The sequence below is a fragment of the Coturnix japonica genome, chromosome 18 (assembly GCF_054131305.1).
Source record: "Coturnix japonica strain WE chromosome 18, WE-NBRP24, whole genome shotgun sequence".
Classification (NCBI taxonomy): domain Eukaryota; kingdom Metazoa; phylum Chordata; class Aves; order Galliformes; family Phasianidae; genus Coturnix; species Coturnix japonica.
In genome coordinates this window covers 11,405,956-11,430,140 of record NC_140680.1, presented here as the reverse complement: position 1 = coordinate 11,430,140, position 24,185 = coordinate 11,405,956, and the positions used below count along the sequence as shown (strand labels likewise).

The 24,185-nt window shown below is 49.6% G+C and overlaps 2 protein-coding genes across 17 annotated transcripts in view; both read right to left on the bottom strand.

The window, feature by feature from the left end:
* Positions 1–21,020, bottom strand: part of EBF1 (EBF transcription factor 1) — a 258,042-nt gene extending 237,022 nt beyond the window's left edge. For 8 of the 13 annotated variants that reach the window (XM_085519284.1, XM_085519285.1, XM_015876220.3 and 5 more), the window contains exons 1-12: positions 20,293–21,020; positions 19,403–19,487; positions 18,246–18,368; positions 17,739–17,882; positions 17,264–17,373; positions 16,699–17,188; positions 15,856–15,972; positions 12,511–12,675; positions 11,097–11,253; positions 10,780–10,843; positions 10,436–10,491; positions 1,522–1,595 (exon numbers count right to left, since the gene is read on the bottom strand). In XM_085519284.1, coding sequence (XP_085375410.1) covers positions 1,522–1,595; positions 10,436–10,491; positions 10,780–10,843; positions 11,097–11,253; positions 12,511–12,644 — 485 coding nt within the window. In that variant the 5' untranslated portion in view covers positions 12,645–12,675; positions 15,856–15,972; positions 16,699–17,188; ... (3 more) ...; positions 19,403–19,487; positions 20,293–21,020. Of the gene's footprint in view, positions 1–1,521; positions 1,596–10,435; positions 10,492–10,779; positions 10,844–11,096; positions 11,254–11,505; positions 11,786–12,459; positions 14,941–15,855; positions 15,973–16,698; positions 17,189–17,263; positions 17,374–17,738; positions 17,883–18,081; positions 18,136–18,245; positions 18,369–19,402; positions 19,488–20,292 lie in introns of those variants that run through there. The other 5 variants (XM_085519286.1, XM_015876219.3, XM_085519289.1 and 2 more) reach the window with 5 other exon arrangements.
* Positions 21,021–21,698: 678 nt separating this feature from the next.
* The window catches only part of RNF145 (ring finger protein 145), a 36,040-nt gene continuing 33,553 nt past the window's right edge, over positions 21,699–24,185 (bottom strand). For 3 of the 4 annotated variants that reach the window (XM_085519281.1, XM_015876216.3, XM_085519283.1), the window contains one exon: positions 21,699–23,345. In XM_085519281.1, coding sequence (XP_085375407.1) covers positions 22,917–23,345 — 429 coding nt within the window. In that variant the 3' untranslated portion in view covers positions 21,699–22,916. The remainder of the gene's footprint in view (positions 23,346–24,185) is intronic. The other variant, XM_085519282.1, reaches the window with a different exon arrangement.

Genomic DNA, 24,185 nt, shown 5'->3' with positions numbered 1-24,185 from the left:
GGCCCTGACACTGCAGGCACTTCAGCATGTGCTTAATTTTACTTACTGTTCCACTGGGCTACTTCCACAAGAAAAGCAAAGCATGCATTTCAGTCTTATCAGGTCAGGGGCCTCCTTTAATATTTCCACAAATTGTTCCTAGCTAGGTATCTAGTGTGAAAGTGGAGCTAATTGGGCCAATGAGTTTTAGTAGAATTACAGGTTGTCAGTGCGGCTGGGCTTTCCATTGGGAAAGGGAGGACTGGTCAGGAGCCCTCAAACAAAGCCATGCCACAGCTCCCAGCATCAGCAGCTTGTGACCTCTCAGAGAGAGCTGAGGCTGGAAAGGGTTATCTCTGGTTTCCCAAAGCCAAACCTGCTGAACAAAGTAGCCTAGAAAAATAGGATATGGAAACTGAAGTCCCCCAAATCCTGCAAGCTGTGTGGGGTTCCACCCGAGCTGGCAATGCAAGGAGAGTGGCATCACAGAGCTCTGCCCTCAAGCTGGGTTTTATCAGACAGCAGCCGTTGGGAAGCACAAAACACGCAGATTCCAAAGAATAAAGGGAAAAAACATCAACCAGCAGAGAAGTTTCCATCTGAATACTTTGTCTAAGACTCTCCCCCACCAGGAAACCCTCATCCAAGTTTTTTCTCTTAGAAGTGGGTACCAGCTTTTCCCCTCAAGTTACTCCTTTTTAGTAAATGTGTTTTGTAAAAGTTACAATGCATGCAATGGCATTTTTACAGTCTTAAAACAACTGATTGTAACAATGAGCTTATGCAAGAACGGCTCATCTTCCACCAGGGAATTATTTTCTGCCATCGAATAACATGTAACAAATGAGTTTTTCAGACACGCAAAAACACCCACTAACTTTAATGAGACTGCAAGGTCAAGCTCTCCTGGGTGCCGGAGGGCTATGGGAGAAGATGCTGTGAAGGAACATAGCAGGCTTCACCTACCGCTGCCAGCAGAAAGGAGCTGAAGAAGAATTCATCCCACTGTCTCAGATTTAAGTGCCAGCCCCAGGCAGGCACCTCTGGGGGAGCAGGGCATGGGGAGAGCCAGATCTGTGTGTATGGAGGGCATCAACAAACAGCGGCCTGTGGGGTGGCGGAGCACGACCTGCTAGGCCCAGGCAGGCGGGAAACGCCCTGGCTGCCTGTTAGGCCAGAAACACCAGAACAACTGTTTTGTCATCTTGGTGGGAGAGCAAACTTCATCATTTGCTTGGGAATTGGGAGCAGAGAAAGACTACAGTTCTATAATTAACTATTAATTTTGGTGAGCCCGCTTTTGTAGGCCACGAGGCCTAAATGCAACCCCATAGCACGGCTAAAGAAAACTTTATCAATTGAAAACTGCTGTGGCGATGGAGACCTTGCTACTAATTACACACACTGGACCGTGTTATTTTGGGATTGTTTAATGCGAGAAAGATAAATTTGAGTCCTAAAATAGCCACAGGTTCAACCTAGATTTTGAGAGACAGATTCATCTTTTCATCACTAATTAGGGGGAAGCAGGGTATCTCTTACCTGCACATTATTTCATGCGTGAGCAGAACTCGGCACATTTCGGGGTTCTTGTCTTGGCCTTCATATACTATCGCCTAGAAAGAAAACACATTTTTAGTCACATTTTGTTGGGAGAAAAGAAAAAACAGCTTTGTGGCTGCCGAGTGCACAGGGCCAGCAGCGGCCAAACCTGCCTGAGGTCTGTGTTTGGGAACAACTGAGCTGGGAACTGCTAAATTCCCTCCTCTCTTCTGCACATCCCTCAAGCTGTGTGTAGGATGGGTTTTTTTTTAGTAGTCAAGACAACCACAATTTTCTTTTCAATTCCGAATAAAATATAAACCTAATAGCATTAAAAGAAAGGAAGGGAAGTAAAAAAATAAAAAACAGCAAAGCTTGGCATACTTTGGGCTCTATTCATTAAAAAAAAAAAAAAAATAGAAAGAAAGAAAGAAAAAAAGAGAGAGAGAGAGAGAAAGAGAGACAGAGCAAGAGCTCATGCATTTTTAATTCCAAAAGCTGCACACTGCGCAACCCGGGCATTTTGCTGGTAGCTCCTGGAAGTGCTCAGGCCTGATCCTGTGCCTCGAGATGCCGAGCAGCTCCGGAGTTACAAGGATATAAATAAGCGAGAGGCAGGCCCTGTGAGAGGGCACCAAAACAAATAGGGATGGATAACCAGCCTGGGAAACTGACTCTGAGACAGCACGGGGAGAATCCTTCGAGTCGAAGCTGTGGAAGGACAGCATATGCACCCAGCAAGAAGGGCTGATTTCTGCAGCCCTCCCAGCAGCAGCACACAGAGCAACGGTGAGAGATCGGCCTTACACACATCCCGGGTTACTGCTCACACCAGAGAGCTCCCATTGGATTGGGATGGAGTTTTGCTTTCTGCCCACCCACACAGCCCTGGTTTCTTTCTGCTTGGCTCACCCTACAAAATGCGGACAGCTGGGCACCTACCCTGGGCTGTCCCCAGCAGCAAAGCAAGACAGAAAAGAAACTGCCTTTACAGTGGCAAATTTTGAGAGGTTCCTAACTCTTTTGGGCTGCCACAGCCTGAAGCTGGGATCTGTGGCAGAGCCTGGGGGGGTGGGAACGAGGCTGCAGGCAGCAGCAGCTCTGCACCGTGCTGCAGTGGGACCACAACAGCCTCCCAGATGCTGGTGCAGGAGGAGGAAACTGGGAAACAAACCCTGCAGATAAAATTACAACTGATATGGGTGTCTGTAAAGCTAACAGCAAATTAGTAACTAAACGGATATTTTTCTAATTGTATCACGCGGAGGAAATACATTTTGCAGAGTGGGACAATTTTAACATGGAAGTGTGGAAAATACTAATGAGAAAAAATAAAGTGTCTTAATATATGACGAAGTGGGACCATGTGCTGCTTCTGCAGTCCTAGCAAATATAATCTGCTAAAGGTAAGAGGTGCTGCACCTACAGTAGAGGCATGGCTCTTGGGACATGCAAATCTGCAGAAGCATGAGCTGATTTTTAACACCATCTTAATAGTAAAACACAGTATGAATTTCATGCATTATAAAATTCTTTAGTATTTCCACAAATAACATTAGGAACATCCCTGTTACATTCACTAGTTATAACTGTTTCACTTCAGTTTAACTACTATCATTCCCTCAAAACCCAAGAGCTCAACTCCCCTGCCCTATGTCCCAGCAGAAAGATACGCTGTGAACCCAGCACTCCCACAAATGGGACACAGCAGTGGGTGTCAGGGACACACCAAGCCCTCACAGCACCGCCACCAGCAAGGGCCAGGCTGGGTCACAGCAGGAGGTGCTCTCCCATCCATACCCGAGAGCTACTGCAGGGAAGGTGTCTGCACCAACAGACATCGAGATGTGTGACTATTTCAGAAATTCCTCATTTCTTTCCATTAAATGGTAAGATGGGATGAAGCTTCTAGCCCAAACTGGGGAAACCAAAGGACCACAGCTGATGGGGTCAGTTGGGACATCACAAAGACTCCAGGAAAGCCAGCATCGAGATCCACTCAACTAGGACAGAGGAAGCTCAGCACCCTTGTTGGACTTAATCAACAAATAATCCAAGAATATTCTGCTCTGGATTCCCATTCACCATGGCACAGCACAACACGGCACCTAGGAGCAGACTACAGAGCTTGACCCATGCTTCTTAGGCTTTCAAACACTAAAACAAAATGACCCAGTCTACTGCCACCGAAGTGAAGGGAGCACTAGGAATGACCGAGCAGAACACAAATCCTACTTTCTTTTTTCCCCTCCTCTCTCCTTTCCTCTTCTCTTCCTGCTGCTATGCTTACTTAACCTCCAGGTACCCGCTTAAATAACTCAACTAAATAGCAATAATGAACGGGCAGAGTCAACACTGTGGTACATAATCACCTTGTCTGTTGTGTTTAACATCAGTGATCCCTTCTTTTCGTGCATGACATTCTTCTGCCTTCGTCTGCGTTAAGGATTTGCTTTCCACTTTGTTTGCATTTGACTACTAATATTGCACCCATGCACACTGTGGTTTCTCACCATTAAGTGTGGGTCCTTCCGTATATCCTATTCCTCCAGGAATTTCTAGGAAATTTGAGGAAGCAAAAGGAACTGCCGAGCTCATTTCTCACCCCCAACTCCTATTCCTATTTCCCAGTTTGTTTGTGCAAACGAGTGTGCAAAGCACCAACTGTTCGCCTCCATGAACAGCCGCCACCTGGGAGCATTATAGATCCTCTACCATCTTCCAGACAGCACTGATCTAAAACACCAATTCTACAATTAGTTGCAAAAAGGAAACAGGAACTGATGAAGTTTCACATCTTTATAGCAACCAGAAGTATATTTACAGGAAGGGTCTGCAGTGTTACCGTGGTGAAAATATTTAAGATTGGAAAAAATACTCTTTTCACAAAACTATCCGAACGTTTCTGTTAATTAATGTTGGGGCTTCGGCACAGAGTGACACTTAGGAGCCCACATCGCCCAAACACCGCCACAGTTTTGTCATATAGGGATCACATTAATGAGAGATAAAGTGAAAGTTACAGCGGATAAACTTAGACCACAGCAGGGCTAAAAATAAGCCTGCAAATACACATCGCAGTGGCACAACAAAACATTAGCAAAGGAAATGAAAATTATAGACGTTGTTTTTCTTTTTTATTTGTTCCCGTAGCTTTGACTTCAGCGCATCTCATCTTTCAAAACAGGTCTTCTTCTCCCCTCAAAGACCTTAAATATTACCCCACAAAATTCAACTTATGTTTGTAAACCGTTTCTCATGGAAGTGCCCTTTCTGTCAGAAGTCCCGATGAGTAACGACGGCTCACGCACAAACCTATCTCAAAATCAGGCCCTAAAAAACTGGTGTCAAACTATGAAGCTACCTTTCTTCTATTTACATAAAGCCGCATAAAATGTTAAATCAAATGCAGTACACCACTTGCCAGCACATAGAAATGAGTGCACTGAGCACATCCCGCTCATTCCAAGCCTACAAGTGCATCCAGCAATCCGGAAAACTTTTCAGTGAGAGTTCATTAGGAAAAAAAAAAAAAAAAAAAAAAAAAAAAAAAAAGATAAACTAAAAGGGAGGGGAGCAATATAAAACCAAGGCTACCGTCCTGATTTAGGCCACTTTTTCACAAGGAAAAGATGGCAGAACAAAGCAGTAAAAGAGTTGACGGAGAAAGTGGAAAAAGATCCACGCGGATTTTGTCCCCAGCTCTTCCAGACCGACGCTGGTACAGCTGAGGGCTGAACAGCCCCGCAGCGCCAGGCGGGCAGTGCTGCTCTGAGCAGGGTGAGAAAGTCCTGAAGGACTGAGATCATGGCCATGATACCCCTCAGTGGTGCCACAGCCCTGATTTTTAAGAGCCAGAGAATGAGAGAAATCAGCAGCGTGCGTCTAAACCCGCTCGCTTTCAAATCCCTTCTCTGTTACTCAAAGCAAATTCTATCTTTTATTGAAATAAAGGAGAAAGCTCGTTAGAACGAGGCTCTTTTCAAAAAAAACAGAACCCAAACGATCCGCAGTGACGTATACACACATACACACAGAGAGAAAATAAAATCCCGGCCCCACCGAATTCAATAGGAGTTCTGCAATTGACTTCAGATGGGGCAGCACAGATTAGCTCCTATCCGCTATATGGCCACGCGGAAAGTGCTGTGAATTCAGCACATTACATCTATTTGGCTCCCAGTGCTTAACCCCTAATTACCCGAGTGCTCCCTCCTCACCCAGGCAGGATTTCTGCTCACCCGCCACAGACAGCAGCGCAGCGCTGGGTCCCCAGGAGAGGACGTTCAGCTCTCGCTGTGTCTCAGTGCACAATTCAGTGGCATCTCATTATTTTATCCCCCCGCCTTTGATACGCAGCCCGCTTATTGACGTATCCGCACAAATTAAATAAATTTATCTCTCCTAATATGTTCATTTTTAATGGTTTTCAAACATTCACATGGAAACAGCTCTAGCGTAAATATCCCAGAACAAATGGCTGTATATTATACAGGAGGGAGCAGTTGGGCTGCCAGACTGGGAATGCACCAGGCCATCTGGCTCAGGCAGTCTCTCCAAAATCCTCAGCTTTGTTTTCACCCTCAGACTCCAAACAACACATTTTCCACTGTGATGAGTTTACATTTTCCCAAACACAGGTCCTGATCATGCATGCAAATTCCAAACTTCTCCGCTCCTCGTCGTACAAGAAAATTAAAATCACCTGCACTTCTGACATCTCACCAAAGGAACAAGAAAGCTGCTAAAATCTGGCGCAGTGTAAACTTTCCCCATCACAGGGGTTAGGTTTTGTTTTATGTTTGTGTGAAATCTCTCCGAGTCTGAGGAGGCTCCTCCGAACTTATTGATAACATTTTTTTTCCCATGCACATCGCTGCCAGCGAAGGGCCGTGTCGTGTGCTGTGTGCAGAGCACAGCTCCTCAACCCTCAGCGCACAGCGGAGTGCATCGCAGGCATCAACACAGAACCCGCTCACATCCGGAGTTACAGCTCTGAGAAAGGGCAAAGCACAACCAGAGCTCAGGTCAGAAGGAAGGGTTTTCCACCCTCTAACAGACAACAGCTATCTCGCAAAACTTATGCTCTCTGAGATGCCTGAGCTGTTAGTACCCTCCGATATATCTCATGAATGAGAACGGCTGAAGGAAAAATGCTTGGGTAAGAAGTATTCCAGATTTATTTCCTCCATCTTCCCTCATCGTGAAATATCTCAACTTTATGAAAACGCGGCTGACAAAGCCTCTCCTCTCCAAATACATTAAAATCCCCAGACTTGCCTAAAAACTCAGGCTTTATTTCAGCAGACATATTTCACATTTTGCAGGCAATTTCAAAACACAGCATCGTAGTGCCAGACCGACCGCACCGCGAGCTGCTGCTCTACGCAAAGCGACAGCTATAAAGTTTGGGATCCTATGGGGTTTTGAGTGCATTAGGAATGTGATCCCAACATAAAATGAGGTGCCAAGATAACATGAAAGAAAATGTAATTAAGACAGCATTGACACTGAAAAGAACTTCCCCACAACGTTAACGATTTGTGCACAGCGTTTACAGTTTTAACGTGACGGGGATGCGCTTTAGGGCCGCAGCGAGACCACCACCATCCCACTCTGCGCTCCTCAGGGGCCACCACCAAAGGCCACATGCAGCACAATATTCAGCACATTCTGAGCCCGGCCTGAGCTTCCCATTCCAAAGATCCCTTAAGGACCACCACAAGAGCTCATGCTTGGAGGGAGCGCACACAGCTGAGACCTGCACCCTGCGTCTGCCCTGGGATGGAGTCGGTGGCATCTGTGCTTCCTTTGGCCGCACCATCAGCACCCAGCACTGCTCCCACAGTGCATCGCCACCCACAGACACCAAACACAGCGCACACAGACAGCCCCTGCCACCCCACAGCACAGCTCCTGGGCTTGGCCCTTAGCTGGACCGTACAAACACTGACAAAGCCTCACTAGCCCTGATCGATTCTATAGGAGCAGGAATACCTACAGTTACACACAGCAACCAGTGCAGCCCTGCCTGGCTTTGTGGTGTATGTTGTTAGTGGGACATTTAGGTTTAATGTAGGAGTAGTGACCTGATGTGGAGAATTCCAGGTCTGATTTACAGAATGGATTTTATTTTATCTTACCTAACTTAATAACCCACTTCTGCCTAAAACCTGGCAATTCATAAATCGTGAGACAAAGAGAATAGATTTAAATCTGATTTGGCCATACCTTAAAATATATATCCTTTCAATATAAAAATCCCTCCTCGTACAACCTGGGGAACCAAACTCATTCAAGCTTTGCTTCTGTGGGGTTTTTAATTTGCCACCAGAAACCTCAGAGTCGCTGTAATTTCAGTCTGGGAATTCACAATTATTGAGTGTGTGAATGTGTGCGTGTGAGCAGGGGAAGCTCCGTGCCAGCAGAAACGTGAATGCTCCTGCAACAGTTTCATTTAAAAGTAATCATTTCATTATCCAATTTGTTCTGAGCGTCATGCATTAAAATACTACACCTTCAAGTAGGCTGACAATATATATTTAACTTTCATTAAAAATTAAAGAATTTTCAGACAGTCTTTGCAATATTTAATTACAGTTTGATGATTTGAAAGTTACTTGAGAATCTTCTATATAATTCACTGTCGTAAAATATAAATGATACATTCAACATTTGGGTGAGCTCTGTCATGTGTTGTACTTCACTGCCTAATAAGCATTCAGCAACTGAAGCAATCACAACTCTGACATGACTTCACTTAGGAAGGAAGGAAGAAAGGAAGGAAAGAAGGAAGGAAAAAAGGAAGGAAGGAAGGGAAAGAAAAAAGAAAAGAAAAAAAAAGGGGGAACAAAAGGAAAAAGAAGGGAAAAAAAAAAAGAAAAAAGAAAGAAAGAAAGAAAAGAAGTGGGGGGGGGGATTTTAGACCTTGGCCCCTGAAACCATATAGATGAGCACTGCCACAGCTTTGACACACCAATGCCTTGCTTCTCATAAGCAACTACAATCACACCTAGAGGACTTAATGAAACTCATATCCAAGCAAACATGGTTGTTTAAAACATTCCTTCTCTCTCTGCTTTCTTATCCAAGTTTGGCGCTTTTGTTCTCAAACCTTCGCTTCCCAACTCCCAACTGCATTTTCCCCCCAATCTGCCATTTCTCCTAACTTTGTTTCTGTACGGCTTCCTGAAATCAGAAAGATTTTTTTTTTCCCATGTCAGTGTGTTTCAAAGTTACATGGTATGTTTTACAAATAAACTGTATCTCGGGGTTTCTTTTCCCTTTTCTTTCCAAGACCCTCTGATGACTCGATAATAATGAGAGACCAAGAGGTCAAACAGTGCCTTAGGATGAACTCTTCATATGCAAGATGCCTTTGTTAAGAAAATTATTTTGAATCCATTGCTCTACATGAGTTCAGGGATCTGTTTTCAACAGGATTATGAACAGAGGCTTTCACGTTTCCGTACCGATAGGAAAGCTATTTAAAGATAATATTTATTGATGGGCGCTCTCCTACGCTCCGCACAGAAACATTTCGGTTCTGAAAGGACTAAGAAGAGTTCACATATTGGGAAGATTTTGTTACTTATGACACAAACTAACCCATCTGCACCCGAAAATCAAGGAACGGCAGCAAACGCTTCCCAAGGTTTGTTATGAATAAGGGTATGTTGCTGTTGTTTTAATTCCTACAGGGCTCTGGTTGGAAGTGTGTGGTTTAACAGAGTTCAGATGCACGGGGGGATTGTCGAGTAGAATTCTTCTAAGTTCTCTTTTTTTTTTTCCTCTCTCTATTGAAAGGCGCTCTTCAATAGCAGGAAAAGATGTTTTGGGACCATCAAAGAGAGTTTTCTAAAACAAACTCAGCCCTTGGAGCTTTATGTTTTGCTGTAGAAAAAGAAACCCAAGCAGAAGCCAAGAGGTTTTTTTTCCCCTTAAAGACAACTGGGTTTGAGCACAGGGACTGACTTTTCCTACCAGTGCAGGAAAAAAAAAAAAGCAGAATGGATTTCTTTTCTAAAATGAATAAATGTTAAGTAATACTTTTACAAGTAAAGCAGATTCGGGGGGGGGGGGGGGGGGGAGGAAAAAAAAAAAGGCATCTAAAGGAAAAAAAGGGTTAAAAAAACGTGCCCACTATTTAGAAGAAATGTATTGCGAGACCAAAAGCTTCTGACAGGAGCAGAAGAGAAACCGGAGGAACAATTTCTACAACAGGGGATCGATTTATTCAGACGATCCCTTCACACAAACCCACTTTGCACACAGAGAACTATTTTTTGCAGGTACGCACGCACGTTACAGCTCTGTTTGAAAAGCTAAAGAGCAAGCCCACAATTAGGGTTAATCCATTTACAAGCTCTGCTGCCTTACAGCCCTCCCCGGAGCCGAGCACGGCTCTCGCCGCTCTCCGCGCAGCATTTCGGGGGGCTCTTCCCATCCGCCATGCAAATTCGCCACGATTTACTCTCGCTCCTCCTCGAAACCAACGACCCGGCGGCCACGCAAATAAAGAAAGGACAAATAGAAGCTTCAGAGCCTGCCCGGCGGCTGCGCTCGCAGCTTTTGGTGGGCTGGAGGGGGGGCGGGAGGTTAAATCCTACAATTAAGCGGCTCAATAGCCCCCGGCTCGGACTGGCTGGAAGTCGCCAGGATTTTTCCGGGCCGCCTCCCGGGGGCTCCTCGCAGCCCCGACGCCGGGGTCGGACCCCGCAGCGCGGCCCTACGGCTCCCCCGGGTGCAGAGCGGGGAACGCGTTCGTCCCCTTCCTCCTCCCGGGGGAGCCGCTCACGCTGCGAACCGGAGCTGGGTTTCGCTGCCCCGTAGCGCCCCGTCGGCCGCTTCCCCCACCCCCCAGCAATACACAGACACACACACACACCCCTTTTCCGCGGCCCGCAGCACCCACCTGCTTGGTCATGGAGTCGATGAGACGAACGTAGAAATCCTGTTCCGTCCTGATCCCTGAAAAGAGGCAGAGCACTGAGGAGCGCCGGGGCCGGCGGCCAAGAACCAGGGTTCGCCCGAGGGCTCGGACCCGACGGGGCTCTCACGGCCGGAGCTGCCCGCCCCAAATGGGCCGCGTCCGGACACCGAGCGCGGGGATGCGCGGAGGGGATGGGAAGGGATGGGATGGGAGTAGCGGCTCCCCGGGCCCCGGAGGGTTTTCCAGCCGAGGAGCGGCCGGAGGGCAGCCGGTGGTGGTGGCAGCAGGGGGCGGTGGGGCTGACACTGGGGGCTCCCAGCCCTTACCATTGCTGTAGAGCAGCTGCAGGCGGTAGTGGATCCCGTTGTTGGTCTTTTCGCTGTTAGCTTCCTGAATTCAAAGATACGGGGAGGAGGGAAAGGGAAAAAAAAAATACATGTAAGGTCTGGAGCTTCTCCATCACTCGGCCGGACGAGGCGGCTCGCAGCCCCCAGGCAAAGGGGGGAGAGCAGAGGAGCCCCCCCATCCCTGGCAAAGTGCCTGAGAGCGGAGGGGGCTCCCGGTGCCGCGGCTCCGGGGGAAAGGAGCGAAAAGGGCCCGAGAGCGGAGTTCAGGCCCCACGGGGCACCGCGCTGATACTCACCTTCTCCTTCTCCACGAAGCCCACGAAGGCGGTGCGCTCGATCTCCACGGGCTGCCCCTGCCGGTCATACAGAGCCAGGACGAAGTGGAAAAAGTTGGACTTCCTCAGGTTGGAAGGAGGCTGCTTCTCGAAGTGAGCCCGGGCCAGACCCACTCCGCTGGGACCACAAAAACGCTGGTTAGCGGCAACCCGGACGGCGCGGCCTCCCGCCCTCCAGGCTCCGTCCCTGTCCCACACCGGGGCCACGAGGGACCCTCTCGGTCTCCCCGGACACGGAGCATCCTCCCACCGAGCCGCCCCGCGTCTCTCTCCCTTAGGCCGGGATAAAGGCGCTGCCTCTCCCCGCCGAGAGCCGGGACCCGACCCCACCGTGCCCCGCAACCCCCCAGGACCCCGAAGCGGCACCCACCGGCCCCCTCCAAGGGCAGCGCCCTCCCGCAGCCGGCCCTGCATGGCAGGCAGTGCTCAGCCCAGCCGGCGCGCTGCCCCGCGGAGCACCATGCTCTGCCACTTCTCAAAGTCGGCTCGAAGCTGTCACCGGAGCGCCTCGCGTGAGCCTTATCTTTCAGTTTCAGTCCTACGAGCCCCTTCCTCCCATCGGAGGAGAAGCCGGGTAAACACCGAGAGGGCAGCCCGGGAGACAACGGGAAATATTTCAGGGTTGTCCCTGCAGAACTTTCCCTTCCTTAGAGAGCTCCGAATGGGGGGGGAGGGAGGGAGGAGGGGGAAGATGAGGGGTGCAGGGAGAGGTGGGAGACACCGGGAGATGTCAACACGGAACTCGTGAGCCGCTGCCGGCTGCAGGGCTCGGGATGCGGAGCCGGCAGCTGATTGTTTCTTTCTCCGGTGAAGAGGATGGGGAGAAGGAGGAAGGAGAGAGAAAGAGGAGCCCGGTGCAGCCCCACCACCTCCAGCTCCCAGGTGAACGGATTTCTTTTTGGGGGAATCTAAGATAAGCGGCAGCGCTTTTACAGGGAGGCTTCGAATTAAATTTCTCCTCCGGAAAGCTGTGCACAGTCCCCGCTTATCGGGGCGGGAGGAGAGGAGCTGCTGATCCCGGCGGGGATAAGGAAGAGAAGTAAAGAAACGTATTTTGGAGAATCCATGCCCGACTCGCAGCTTATCGGAGGAGGGAAGAGTCGATGGCAGATCTTAAAGGCTAAAGCAGCACCAACATAGTTTTGAAAACTCCTTCCTCCGCCCGAACACGAGACTTAAAGCCGATCTATTCCCACCTAGCACAGCTCGCCGCTTCCTTTCTCGTTCCTACGATGATTTTTTTCATCAAAACTCCTTCCTACGGGACGAGGTGGTGGGGTGGGGGGGATCAATATTGAACTGGCGACAGCTACGCGAAACTCACTGCTGGCAGCAGAGCTCCGGGGCGGCTTTGGGGCGGTGCGGAGCTGCCTACCTCTGCGCGGCCGTGCTGGCGTCCAGGACGCCCGCTCCCTGCATCCACGTCCGCACCGCGTTCATCCCCGCTCCGAGGGGCTCCTCCTTCATGCTGCTCCCGCTCCGCTGGATGCTTTCCTGGATCCCAAACATGAATCAGAAACAACAGCGCAAAATCTTCTTTCTTGACGCAGGAAAAAATAATAATGATAATAATAATAATAATATAACGGTGATGAAATCGCTGTTAAATGTTCTTTTGGTTGTTGTCGTTGGTTTTTATGTGCGTGTTTTCTTGATTCTCTCCCTCTCGCCGGATTCAAAGCGAGGCAGAGAAAGCAAACACAGGCAAAAAAAAGAAAAAGAATCAAAATCAAAAGAAAAGGATTCGACCAAACAAACAAACAAACAAAATCCAGAGGCGATGGGAGCGCGGCTGGGCGCTGCGTGTGCGGTTTGTTTGGGTGCTCGGAGGGGTTGCGGGGTGCCGGGTGCCGGCAGCGCTCGAGGAGCCGGAGGAGAAAAACTCGGAGTCCCTTTTGTATGAAGACACCCCTCGGATGGCAGCAGGAAAAAAAAAAAAGAGAAGCAAAAGAAATCTCGGATGGCAGTTTAAGAAACAATAGGACGAACGGGAGCTGCGGCGGGCTCCGCTACATCAAGTGTCATTTTCCAGTGACAAGAGAGGCAAGTTTCATCCCCCCCCCACCCTTTTTCTCTTTTTCCCTTCTCTCTTTTCTTTCTTTTCTCCCTCTTTCTTTTCTTCTCTCCCAGCCGTAGCGCTTCTCTCCTCCCTCTTTCAGCCGAGCAGGAAGCGAGTTGCCGGAGCCGGGCGCACGCCGGGAAGGGAGCGGGAAGGACGGACGGACCGAGGGAGACCCCGGGGCTCCCGGTGCCCGCGCCCCCTCCCTGTCCCGCAGCGCCGGGCGGACTCGCCGTCTCTCCCTATGGGAGCCACTTTGACTGTCCCCGCCGCCGAACACGAGCCCGCAGCCCCGGCGGGCGGGGGGCGGTGCCTGGGATCCACGCCCCCTCCTCATTTGCATCGCGTCATCTCTCCCCTCTCCCTCCTCCCGTGGTTCCTCCGCTAATAGGATCCTCGCGCTGCAGGCGGCGGGGGCGAGGCCACCCCCCTTCATTAGCATGGCCCAGCCCAGCAGCTCCGGACCGGGGGAAAGTTGCCCCGAACCACCCGGGCTCCATCGGACCCAACGCGGTTCCGCTTTGTTCATCAAGGTCCCGCCGGGATGGATCACGTCGGCCGCCCATCGAGGGCCCAAAAGAGCAGGGACCCCCCCCCGCCTCCCGGCTGTGCCCGCTGCCCCGCAGCCACTTCCCTGCCGGACCCCGGATGGGCGGAGCGGCTCAGACCAGCACCGCCGCAAAGACCGAAGCCGGCGCCTCATCATCCCCCCCCCAACATCAACACCGACACCGACACCGGCCCGGTCAGCGCTGCGGGGCTGTATTGGAGATCCACACCAGGACTGAGAGCGGAGAAACTCCGCTGCTGCCTTCAGCCCCCGGGGGGAAATAACACAGATCACACTCGCAGTCCCTGCCCTCTGCGGGAAGCGCTGCCGCTCCGTAGCAGCCCCGACCGCCCATCGCAGCCCTTTCACAGCCGGGCCGCCCCCCGGGGGCTGTTACCGCACCGGGGTGAAGGGGGCTGCCCATCCTGTCCCATCCAAAGCACAACCAACGGCCTCAGAGCTGACCCAGAGAACAGAGCCTGGCTACAAATACCCTCACACAGCTCCATAGGGATCCACAGGCGCTCTGAGAACTCGATAGGAGCCTCTTCCAGCCACCTGTACACATCACCCCATGGGCAATGTCCGCTAAACCTCAGTCACAACACCCAGCCCAGCAGCAGGACACAGCCCCTGCCAGCACCAACAACTGCACCTGAGCCTCTGCTGTAGGGGAGCACACACACAACTCATCCCCAGCTCCACCGCGCTGCACTCTCACGCATGAGCTGCAGCACAAAGCAACTTTCTGCCTTCCCTGCAGATGATATTTGAATTCTCATATAATCCAACTGTGCCACATCTCAGGGACACGTGGAGGAACGCGACCATGGAGCCACGCATGAATATTTACGCCATAGGTACAGCATAGGAGCAGTTTGGCCCCTGCAGCGTTTGGGCTTATTGGTCTTCTCCAGGCTGCTGCTGCAGCAGTTGTATCGTATCCAGCCTAAATGCCTCCGTGGTGAGATACATTTTTGCAATTAAAAGCTATTTGCACCTGCACTGATTGCTCCTTTCCCAGGGCAGGGAGCTGCCGAGGGAGGAATAATGCGTTTGAATCGATATCCTGAGCAGTTGGCACAAATCTGTTATGGGGAATGGGGGACCATCTCCGTGCCTTTGCCTTTGCCTGGATGCTAAAGGAGCAGCAGCACAGTGTGGGCTGAGGGCACCTCTACAGGGCAGGGACAGCACTGTGACAGCTCCTTTCTTCCTTGCACACACACACACACACACACACAGGTGATGGTGGCAGCAGCCCCAGCCAAGAGCCAGCAGAGTGGGGATGATGGGCTTAGAGCAGCCTCAGAGCCACTGACAGCGCTGCAAGGAGCAAAGGCTTAAAGCCCAGCTCTATCTCCACAGGGGAGCGTGAAAGGAAAGCAGAGCCAGAATGAGGGGTGGGTGAGAAAGTCAGGGATGGGCAATAAAGTAAAAGTGAGGAGGGCTGGCAGCTGGCACTGAGACTGCAGTGCCCCATCCACCCTGCAGGAGCCAACTGCTCCATTCTGGGGCTTTTAGGTGAAGAATTCCCATACAATTGGCTCTGACTTTCTGCAGGGTCTGGTCCATGGCCTGAGCACACTTGCCCTGCTGCTGGATGCACAGAGCTGCCCTGCACCACGACATGGCCATGGGACAGCTGTGCTCTCAGTGTACGACACACAGAACACAGAGCTGTCTGCTGCCCGCAGGGACGGACTTTGCTCCCATAATGAACAACAGCCACATGGGGATTCTATCCTCACAGCATAAACTCACATCACACACCTTTGCTTCACCAGCTGGGATAGCTTAAAAACAGGACCACGATGGGACACGGCCACAGCACCCCTGGTTGTGGGAGGGAAGGGGAGGGCATCCCAACAAGGGACCACAGTGGACACACAAACAACCTCCTGCCAAGGGAACAGCACTTCCAGCTGGGCCCAATGCCCTTCTCACCCCTGGCCTGGGTGTTTTCCATCCTGCTTCAACAGAAGGACAGAACAGCTCCACTGTAAACACTCAACCTGTGTTTTATGCTGGTGTGAAGGAAGGGGTTCAGCAGCATTTCGTTCATCACATCCTCCCCCAGCAAAGATGCTCCGCACAAGGTTTTTTCTTACGTCCACACTCCTGTGTTGATCCGAAGATTTCCCAGCCACAGACAAACCCCCACGTCCTCTGGCAGGTAAAAGGGCTCAGCCACTGGGGGAATCTCATTCCTCCTTCCCAACTTGTTCCTGCAGAGAAGGAAAGAGAAGGGCTCATCCATGGGGCTGAGGGCAGCACACGGTCTCCTTGCACCGCACAGAGGGAAAGTGGGACCAGACAGAAGGGTGAGGAGAGCTGCTTTTAGCACAGCTGCTGTGAAGGAGCAGAGCTGGATGGGAACATGAAGAAACTTCCCCCTGCTGCTCAACTGCCCCTGGGGATGGAGGACACCCCGAGGGCGGCCCTAAGCTGGGACCTCCGCGTGGTTACAGCGCCACCTGGCGGCCACATCGGGTATCGCCAGTCCCGGTCCCTCCTCCCTACCCGGAGGAGTTGGGTGCAAACCCACAGCTAATGGGATTTTGCCAGGATACAGCATAGGAGCGCTTTGGTTAGAAAGGAGTTTAAGACACAAATTAAAACTCACTTCTTTATGTGCTCTCCTGAGCTTTTGGGCAGCCTGCAGTTCAAGTTCAGGCTCTGAACTCAGACCCCTCTGGCTTTATCTCTATGCAAAGGCGTCCTGCTGCACCTCCACGGCTCCTTCTCAGGGTTTCTTCTCCAAAACATTGAGCAAAAGCCATAACAGTTCTGGGATAGCGACCATCAGGGTGCCCCCAGCAGCAGCATTTCCACTGGGAACACCACGTTAGCCCCATATAGCCCTTCTAACTAACACGGGATACCTCATCAGAGAGAAAGTGGACCGAAATGCCCTCCTGAATAGGAAACTCTAGGGAGGTGCCCTTCATTACCTGTGCACCTGCACTGCAGTCCCCATCCAAGCACAGCTCCCTGCGCCTTCCATGGAAAGGCAGCCGATCTGAGCAGCATCTGCACATTTGTTCCAAGCATCCATCGCAGATGACACACAAATGCTTCTCATGCTTCCCAAGCAGTCGGTGGCAGGGAGGGTGTGAGCCTCCCTCGCTGTGGGGCTCAGGAAGCAGCAGCCACCTCCCAAACAGGGCTGCAAAGCTGGAGGAGCAGCTTCCCCCGGTGCTGACACAGAACCATTGTCGGGGTGTGATGGAGAAAGAAACAGCCAAACAGACGCTGCAACAACACCAGGGCTGGATTGAGGCCAGGGCACTTCAGGAGACTTGTAAAAAGTTCACAGCTCCTTTAATGACTCCACCTGGCTCCAGCAGGACTCTGCTCCGCGCAGGAGATGCTGCGAGGGAAGCGTGTTGGAGGTGATATGAATCAGGCCGGTCCCTCTCGCATCACGTCGGTCTGGAATAGCTGTTGACCCGATGGAGTGTTAATGGGAACATTTATTTGTTTCTTTATCACTACAAAGATGTCATATATACTCACCCTGCTGCTGCCACCGTTCCCAAAGGGCTGTCAGCACAAGAGCCGTTATAACACAACTGCTGGAGGTAATATAATTTTTCCCCCCCTACACATTATTTCTTCAAATGATTCTGTAAAGAGAGAAAGAACCAGGGTATAAAAATTGATGGTGGAAGAACAGAGCAGTGATGTGAGGCAAAGCAGCCTGTGTGCCTATAGGGAGGACCATCACAGCACAGGGCAGGAGGACCATCACAGCACAGGGCAGTCCCACAGTGCCATATGAGGATGTTGTTGGGGGCTCAGAGGGGCTCCTCCCCACTCACCTGTATTGTGTTGGGTTCATATGGTGCTGCCCTGTGCAGGGAGATGGGTGCAGGCAGAGCTGCTCTTCCTATGTCTGGTATTACATGAGAGCTTGATGGTTCAGGGAAATGGCTAATGGGGCCTTTTACTGCTGGGTCACCAGTTCAAACCTGGCTCTGTCAGTACTGACTAGGAGGATCTGATGAATGTTTGATGACGTGAGATGAAAATGTGGGTTTCCATCCACTTATCAGCCCAGGGCAGGGCAGTGCATGCAGCTGGGGGAGCTGTACAGCCCCGGTGTCTATCAGAGCCTTCCTGGGGATGAACCAACCTGCAGAATGCAAAGGGAAGGGGGGCAGAATGCAAAGGGAAGGGGCAGAATGCAAAGGGAAGGGGCAGAATGCAAAGGGAAGGGGCAGAATGCAAAGGGAAGGGGGGCAGAATGCAAAGGGAAGGGGCAGCTGGAGGTGCCGACGTTGCCCCAGGGGTCCACACCGCACTTCCCGAAGTAAAGCAATGGGAAAACTCACATCCTACAGTTAGTGGAAGTGCTCGGCCCTGCTGAGGGAAATGGAAGCAGCACGGGAGCCACCTGGTGGGAGCGGGGAGGGGTTGACTTCATCGCGGTGTAAAATCCAACCCAAGGGACGCTGAGAAGCTGGGAAGGTGATGGGGCTGTGCTGGCATCGCTTACCTGGGTGTCACAGTGAAAATCAATGCATCCCTTTGGGGAATGACCCCTTTGATGATGACTGCATTACCAAAACAGAGCGCTTCTGCACTGAGCTGCTGGCTGAGAGACAGATGGGGTTCCAAGCTAAAAGAGGGCAGACTGGGCATAAGGGAGAAGCCCTTCACAATAAGTGTAGTGAGAGAATGGCACGGGATGCCCAGAGAAGTGTCGATAACCCATCCCTGCAGACACCCAGGGTCAGGCTGGGGGGGCTCTGAGCACTGATGGAGCTGTGGGTGTCCCTGTCCAGTGCAGGGTGTTGGACCAGATGATCTTTAGGGTCCTTTCCAACTCTAACCATTCCACGACTCAGTGATTTAAGGCTGCAGAAATGACCATTTCCACACCAGTTGCAAAATAATTACCCATAATAACATAATAAATACCCATAATAATAATAATAAGGATCTTCCAAGCTGATAGAAAAACAGCAACATCAGAGCAGTGCTCTGATCCCCTATGAACGTGAATCCCTCCTTTCTTTCCCAAGCAAACTTTGCAGACATGAAGGGTTAACACTGGTACCACCAGGGCTGTGCTGGAGCTGAGCTTCATTCTACGTAGCTGGTGCATTGACATTTATAGTCCATCTTTCTTTTCATTTTTTGCATCCTTTTACTTCTTCCCCCCCCCCCCCTCCCCCCTTTTGCTGTTGTTTTCATTTGTTTGTTTAACTTTTCCCCCCTTCCCCCATTTCCTCCCTTCCCCCTGACCACGGCCGCACTGCTCCTCCCACTCCTCCTTAACCCCTCTCACCCACGCATCCCCTCCCTTTCCTCCCACCTTCATCCTCCTGCCCATCATCCCGGCCAGATCTGTGATTAAACAAGGGAAACGAAGCCCTCTGGAAAACAGTTCACAGACTGTTGGGCTTTGGGGAAGCTTGTATTGGCATCAGTGCAAACAGACCCAGCTAATGAAATCCCCACATCACAGCATGGTTGGGTTGGAAGGGACCTTAAAGCCCACCTTGTCCCATACCATCCCATGGGCTGGCTGCCCCCCACCAGCTCAGGCTGTGCAGGACCCCATCCCATCTAGTCTTGGGCATGTGTAGGGCTGGGACAGTGCTGAGCTCAGCAGGGAGCTGACACACGGGGCTGCACCTCCTTACTTACATATCAGAGCTCAAAGAGCAGTGAAGGATCCCAGCAAAACTCAACACATCAGTTTGGGCTCCTCCTGCAGGTCCCTTCTCACCACCTGTGCAAAGAATGGATATTTCCAACCTGTTTTTCAGCAAGACAGGATCGACCATACCCAAAACTCCCATGTGCACACACTGATTTCATCCCGCAGCCCACTAAGGTGCATCTTGTTTCTGATTTCTCACTTTTCTCCCCTTATCATCCTGCCCTTTCCAACACGGACGGCCTTTGAGAAATGAATTTCCTCCAGAGAACAAACAAGGGCTGAAACAGAGCATGGAGGAATCCGTCTTTCAAGGACATTTCCTTTCAAATTGCACAATGTGGCTCTTAGCAAGGAAAATAAATACCACTTAATCCCCCTGCATTCCAGCTGCCATTTCTTTCCCCGGGCTACAGCCGCAAACAACTCAACCAAAATTCAGACTATGGTCAATTAAGGGAGCGCGTATCATTTCATGTATAAATAGCAGATATCTCCTCACAGTTGATTATTTTTAGCCAATTAAGCTCGTTTTACATTCTGAACTCATTTACCCGCTTCCCAGTCCCAGGATTCTCACATCTGTTGCTGCAGAACTTCGCAGCCCTTCTGCTCTTGGGCTGTTGGTGGCTGAAGCTCTCTCAGCTAACACAGATTTAGTTAAGGATGTGGATTACAGCCTCCAGGAAGCAGCAAGCACTGGGAAAGTCTTGCCTCATTACTTGCAGTACTGAGGGGTTTTATATATGGCTATTTTATGTTGGGCTGGTTGCTTATGAGTGCAAACTGTTTTCTTTTCCAGCCTATTTGTTCAAAGTCAGTCATCTCCAGGTCTGTGTGTGTGTGTATAGACATGATATATTATTGATAAACTTACTCCAAGCTGTAGAGGCCTCGGGATCCCACACTCCACCTACATCTCCAAAGTCAGCTGGCGTTTGCTTTCAGGACAATATCGCCATCTCAAAGCCACAGAGCTGGACTGTTCAGCAGCTCCATGACAAATCTACATGCTACAGTTGGAATATCTGAAAAACATGGATCCCTGTACAGGATCCCAACCTCATAGCAGAAGAGTTAAGAGCATTAGGAAAAAGTCAGTTCCTATATTTTAGTTATCCCTTGATGAAAACACATGGAATTTGCCAATTGGAATCTCCATGTTGGCACTGGATGTCCCCAGCAATGGCCAGTTGTGTCACACCCAGCAGTGAAGGATCCCTGGGCTCAGAGGTGAAATAGCCACAGCCAATAGGAAAAATAGGCATTGACAGGAAAAAAAAACACCTCAGGAGAGGGTAGTGGTAAGCAAACTATGGTATCTCTAATGATACTGAAGATAAATAGCACTAAAAGAACAAGGAGCAGCTAATTGGTCCTTGTCACCTTGTTGTGCAACACTAAGAAAGCCCGAGTTCAAAATGAAATGAACCAGCACCTTCACCAAGAGGAGGCAAAGAGATGAGGAGAGGATCACCCCAGTGGTGGCCCTGCAGCACCATTTTTCCTATGATACAACACACACCTCCCTGGTTGTTCAGGCTGATTTCCAGTGTCACGTCTGTGGTTCTGACCTGCACTCCTGGCACAATGCATCTGTTGAATCCACTGCAGGCTTGTTTGTTCTTAATGAGCAGTTTCCAGGTACACGCACCTCTTATCAAGTGTTGATGTAAATCCATAATGCAAAAGCTAGAGGAAAGAACTATCAATTAGCAGTGAATAATTTAAGGTAGAAATTAGTGTTCTTTGCCAAGAGATCAGTGAGGCTGCGGAACAGGAGGAGCAGAACTCAGATCACTGCAGTAGCAAAGAGTTCAGGACAAACGTTCTCATCATTTTTCCTTGCCAACACTATGAGCTTTTATCAGAAGTCCTACAACGATAGGCAAGGCACAAGGCAAACCTAAACTCTAAACCAGACGCAAGGAAACAATTGAGATACAGAATCACGAGATGATGCGAGTGATGCTCCCATCCCATCTGGTGAGCAGGAAACAGCTTTTGCACAGGTCTCAGAGGCTGCAAGCAGCCCACATGGCCTCCAGGAGCAAAACATGCCTTAGCATTCTGCTATTGTTCCATACTAGCTAAGACTTGAAAGGAAATGCTTTAAAGGACCAGACCCACCTCTGGCCAGGAGGTACCACAACACACAGAAACAAAAAGCAGGGAGAGAATTGCATCCAAAGTCCCACCGACCTCCACAGGTTATGGAGAGCTACTATTGCAGAAGAGCCTCTCCTTCTTGGAATTCCAGTGTAAGAATCACATAACCAGGTGTAAAAATCTTCAAATGTAATTTATTAAGACATTCAGCTATGTCTGTCAGTCTACATCCAAATTTACTACTAAAAATAAAATAGTATCACATTTCACATTAGGAATACCGACTTTGAAAAACACTTGAGTCAAGCCTATCGTATAAATAAGTGACTAATTTCTCTTCATATCAAAATTCACATAAAAAAATTGCCTGCCCCCCCTACTCCCATCTATTCCCCCCCCCTCCCCCAGTTCCTAGTTCTACTTGAAGCCATGATGAATGTAAAAATTTAAAGTACGGACATGTCCTTGTCAAAGAAAAAAAAAGGTGCAAACCTATTAACAGCTTTAGAAGTGGCATTTGCGGAGTCTGATCATACACAGTAATGTACTCATTCCCAAAGTGCAAATATCGCCAGAGTTTAATACTGCTTTAATTCAGCTGCAAGAATTAAACATTACTCAGCACAGTACTGCAAGGCCTCTATCCGTGCCCTAAAACTCATCCCGCTTTCCTCCCGCACGTGGTAGTGGAGGCCAAAGCGTTCATTAGAGTTTTAGTTTACTTCATGCAGCCCAGACTGTGCCCATTATTAGCAAAAGTTTCATATACATCAAAATATTGAAGACTCCATCATAAAAGTCAAGAGTCACTATAGATTACATGACTTAAAATGCAGTTGCCCAACCAAGAACACCCAAAGCATACACACGACGTATTTAGAGTGCTTCCATCTTCCAGTACAATCACTGCCGTTGTATCTTTGATTTTTGCTTACGTGCCATATAAAATATCGTCAGTAACCAAAGCTGTACCTCAGCCAGAGACCAGCAACTCACTGCATTTAACACCTCTCTGGGACGCTGGGACATGCTGTATTCGATACCCTCCTCACCTACAAAACAAAAGCCAGCACTTTGTCTGTCTGTCTGCAACTTCCCACAGACCTCCCGTGCTTCTCATCCCTCATCTACGTCTTGAAAACACTCTTTAACTTAAATTTATTTTCAGACATCCTTCCTATGCCCGCAGTTCAGAGAGCTTCTGGAGTCATTTCTACTACATCTCAACTGGAGTTACCGCTACCAAGCAGCCCAGGAAAATCAGCATAGGATATTACATTTTGACCAGCATGAACAGCTAAACTTCTTTCACTGATGTGGAAGGATAGGTTTCCTTCTGAGTCAAACTAGGATCTCTGAAATGTGTTTGTTCCCGTGTCATCCTTTGTCACCTTAGAGCTGGATGCTAACCCTCGGGTCTTGAGTGGGGCACCCCTCTGGGGCTGCCATGAGTTCTGCAGGGCATGCTGCTCCCTGGCTGGCTTCACATGGGCTTGTGCCCTTGTGCACACTCTGGAATCCCTCCATCTCAGCAGAGGCCTCCAGGCTGTCCTGTCCATCACTCTGATTAGGGTTGTCTTCTGTATTTGTCCCACTGTCTTGCTCAGTGCCGGGGGGCTCAGCCACATCTCCAGGTCTGATGTTTTGCTCTGCACCAGGATTTGGCTGTTGAACTGGCTCCAGCCCCAGTCCTTGTAACTGTGAAGGGCTCTTGAGCTGGCAGTGGCACAGAGGGCACGTTTCTTGCACGTACAGCCATTTCTTCAGACAGCCCGCATGAAAGAAATGGCTACATGGTGTGATCACAGCCGTTTTCATGTCCTGAAAGACACACACAAAGAAAGATTATTGGCATGCCCGCTCCTCTCACCCTGCACATGTCCTGCTTCATCTCATGGGAGCAGCAGCCACAGAGGAGACAGAAGCAGTCCCCAGGCAAGCAGGAGAACGTTCCTTGTTCATACTCACAAAGCTCCCACATTCAAATTCACACACACACACGCATCGAGTACGTGCCAGGGCTGACTGCCTATAATACATGGATTAGAAATTAGGCAAAACCCTTGTTTACAAAATATTATCACACTTAAATAAAAGGATTTGTAAACTAAGAGTTGCTGGATTAGTTGGCTTAAGAAAACTGTGCAAACTTACAGATGTAACAAATTAAATAATGCCCTCAAAGAAGAGACTCACATGTTACCTCTCTGGTGTTTTAAACATTGCCATTCAATCTGGCAGTGATAGTTACACTCTTCAAATAATTTGTATTCAAGTTTGGAATCAATCCAATTGCACCCTATTAAACCTAGGGTAGTTCTTTCATTGTCATATATAGCTACAATTTGTAGCCAAGAGAAAGAGACTCTGGAGCTGGAGGTGTGATAAAGATATTACTTTCAGCATTCATTTCTAAGGTCTTTACTTCAGCTGTCTTACTTTAGATAGACCCATAACCTTTTGGTAATTAAGTTTCTGTTATAAAACTGACATTGCACACGAAGTGGAAGGAGCAGTGTCTGCAGAGACTGAGCTGCTTCTAAGGATGAATAAGAAATCAGCTACTTGAGTACACAATGTCTTTCAGTAACAGAATCTTTCACTAATGAAGAAAGGGCACGCTCCCTATTGCTACTGAGACCAGCTCAACCCAAATGTGAG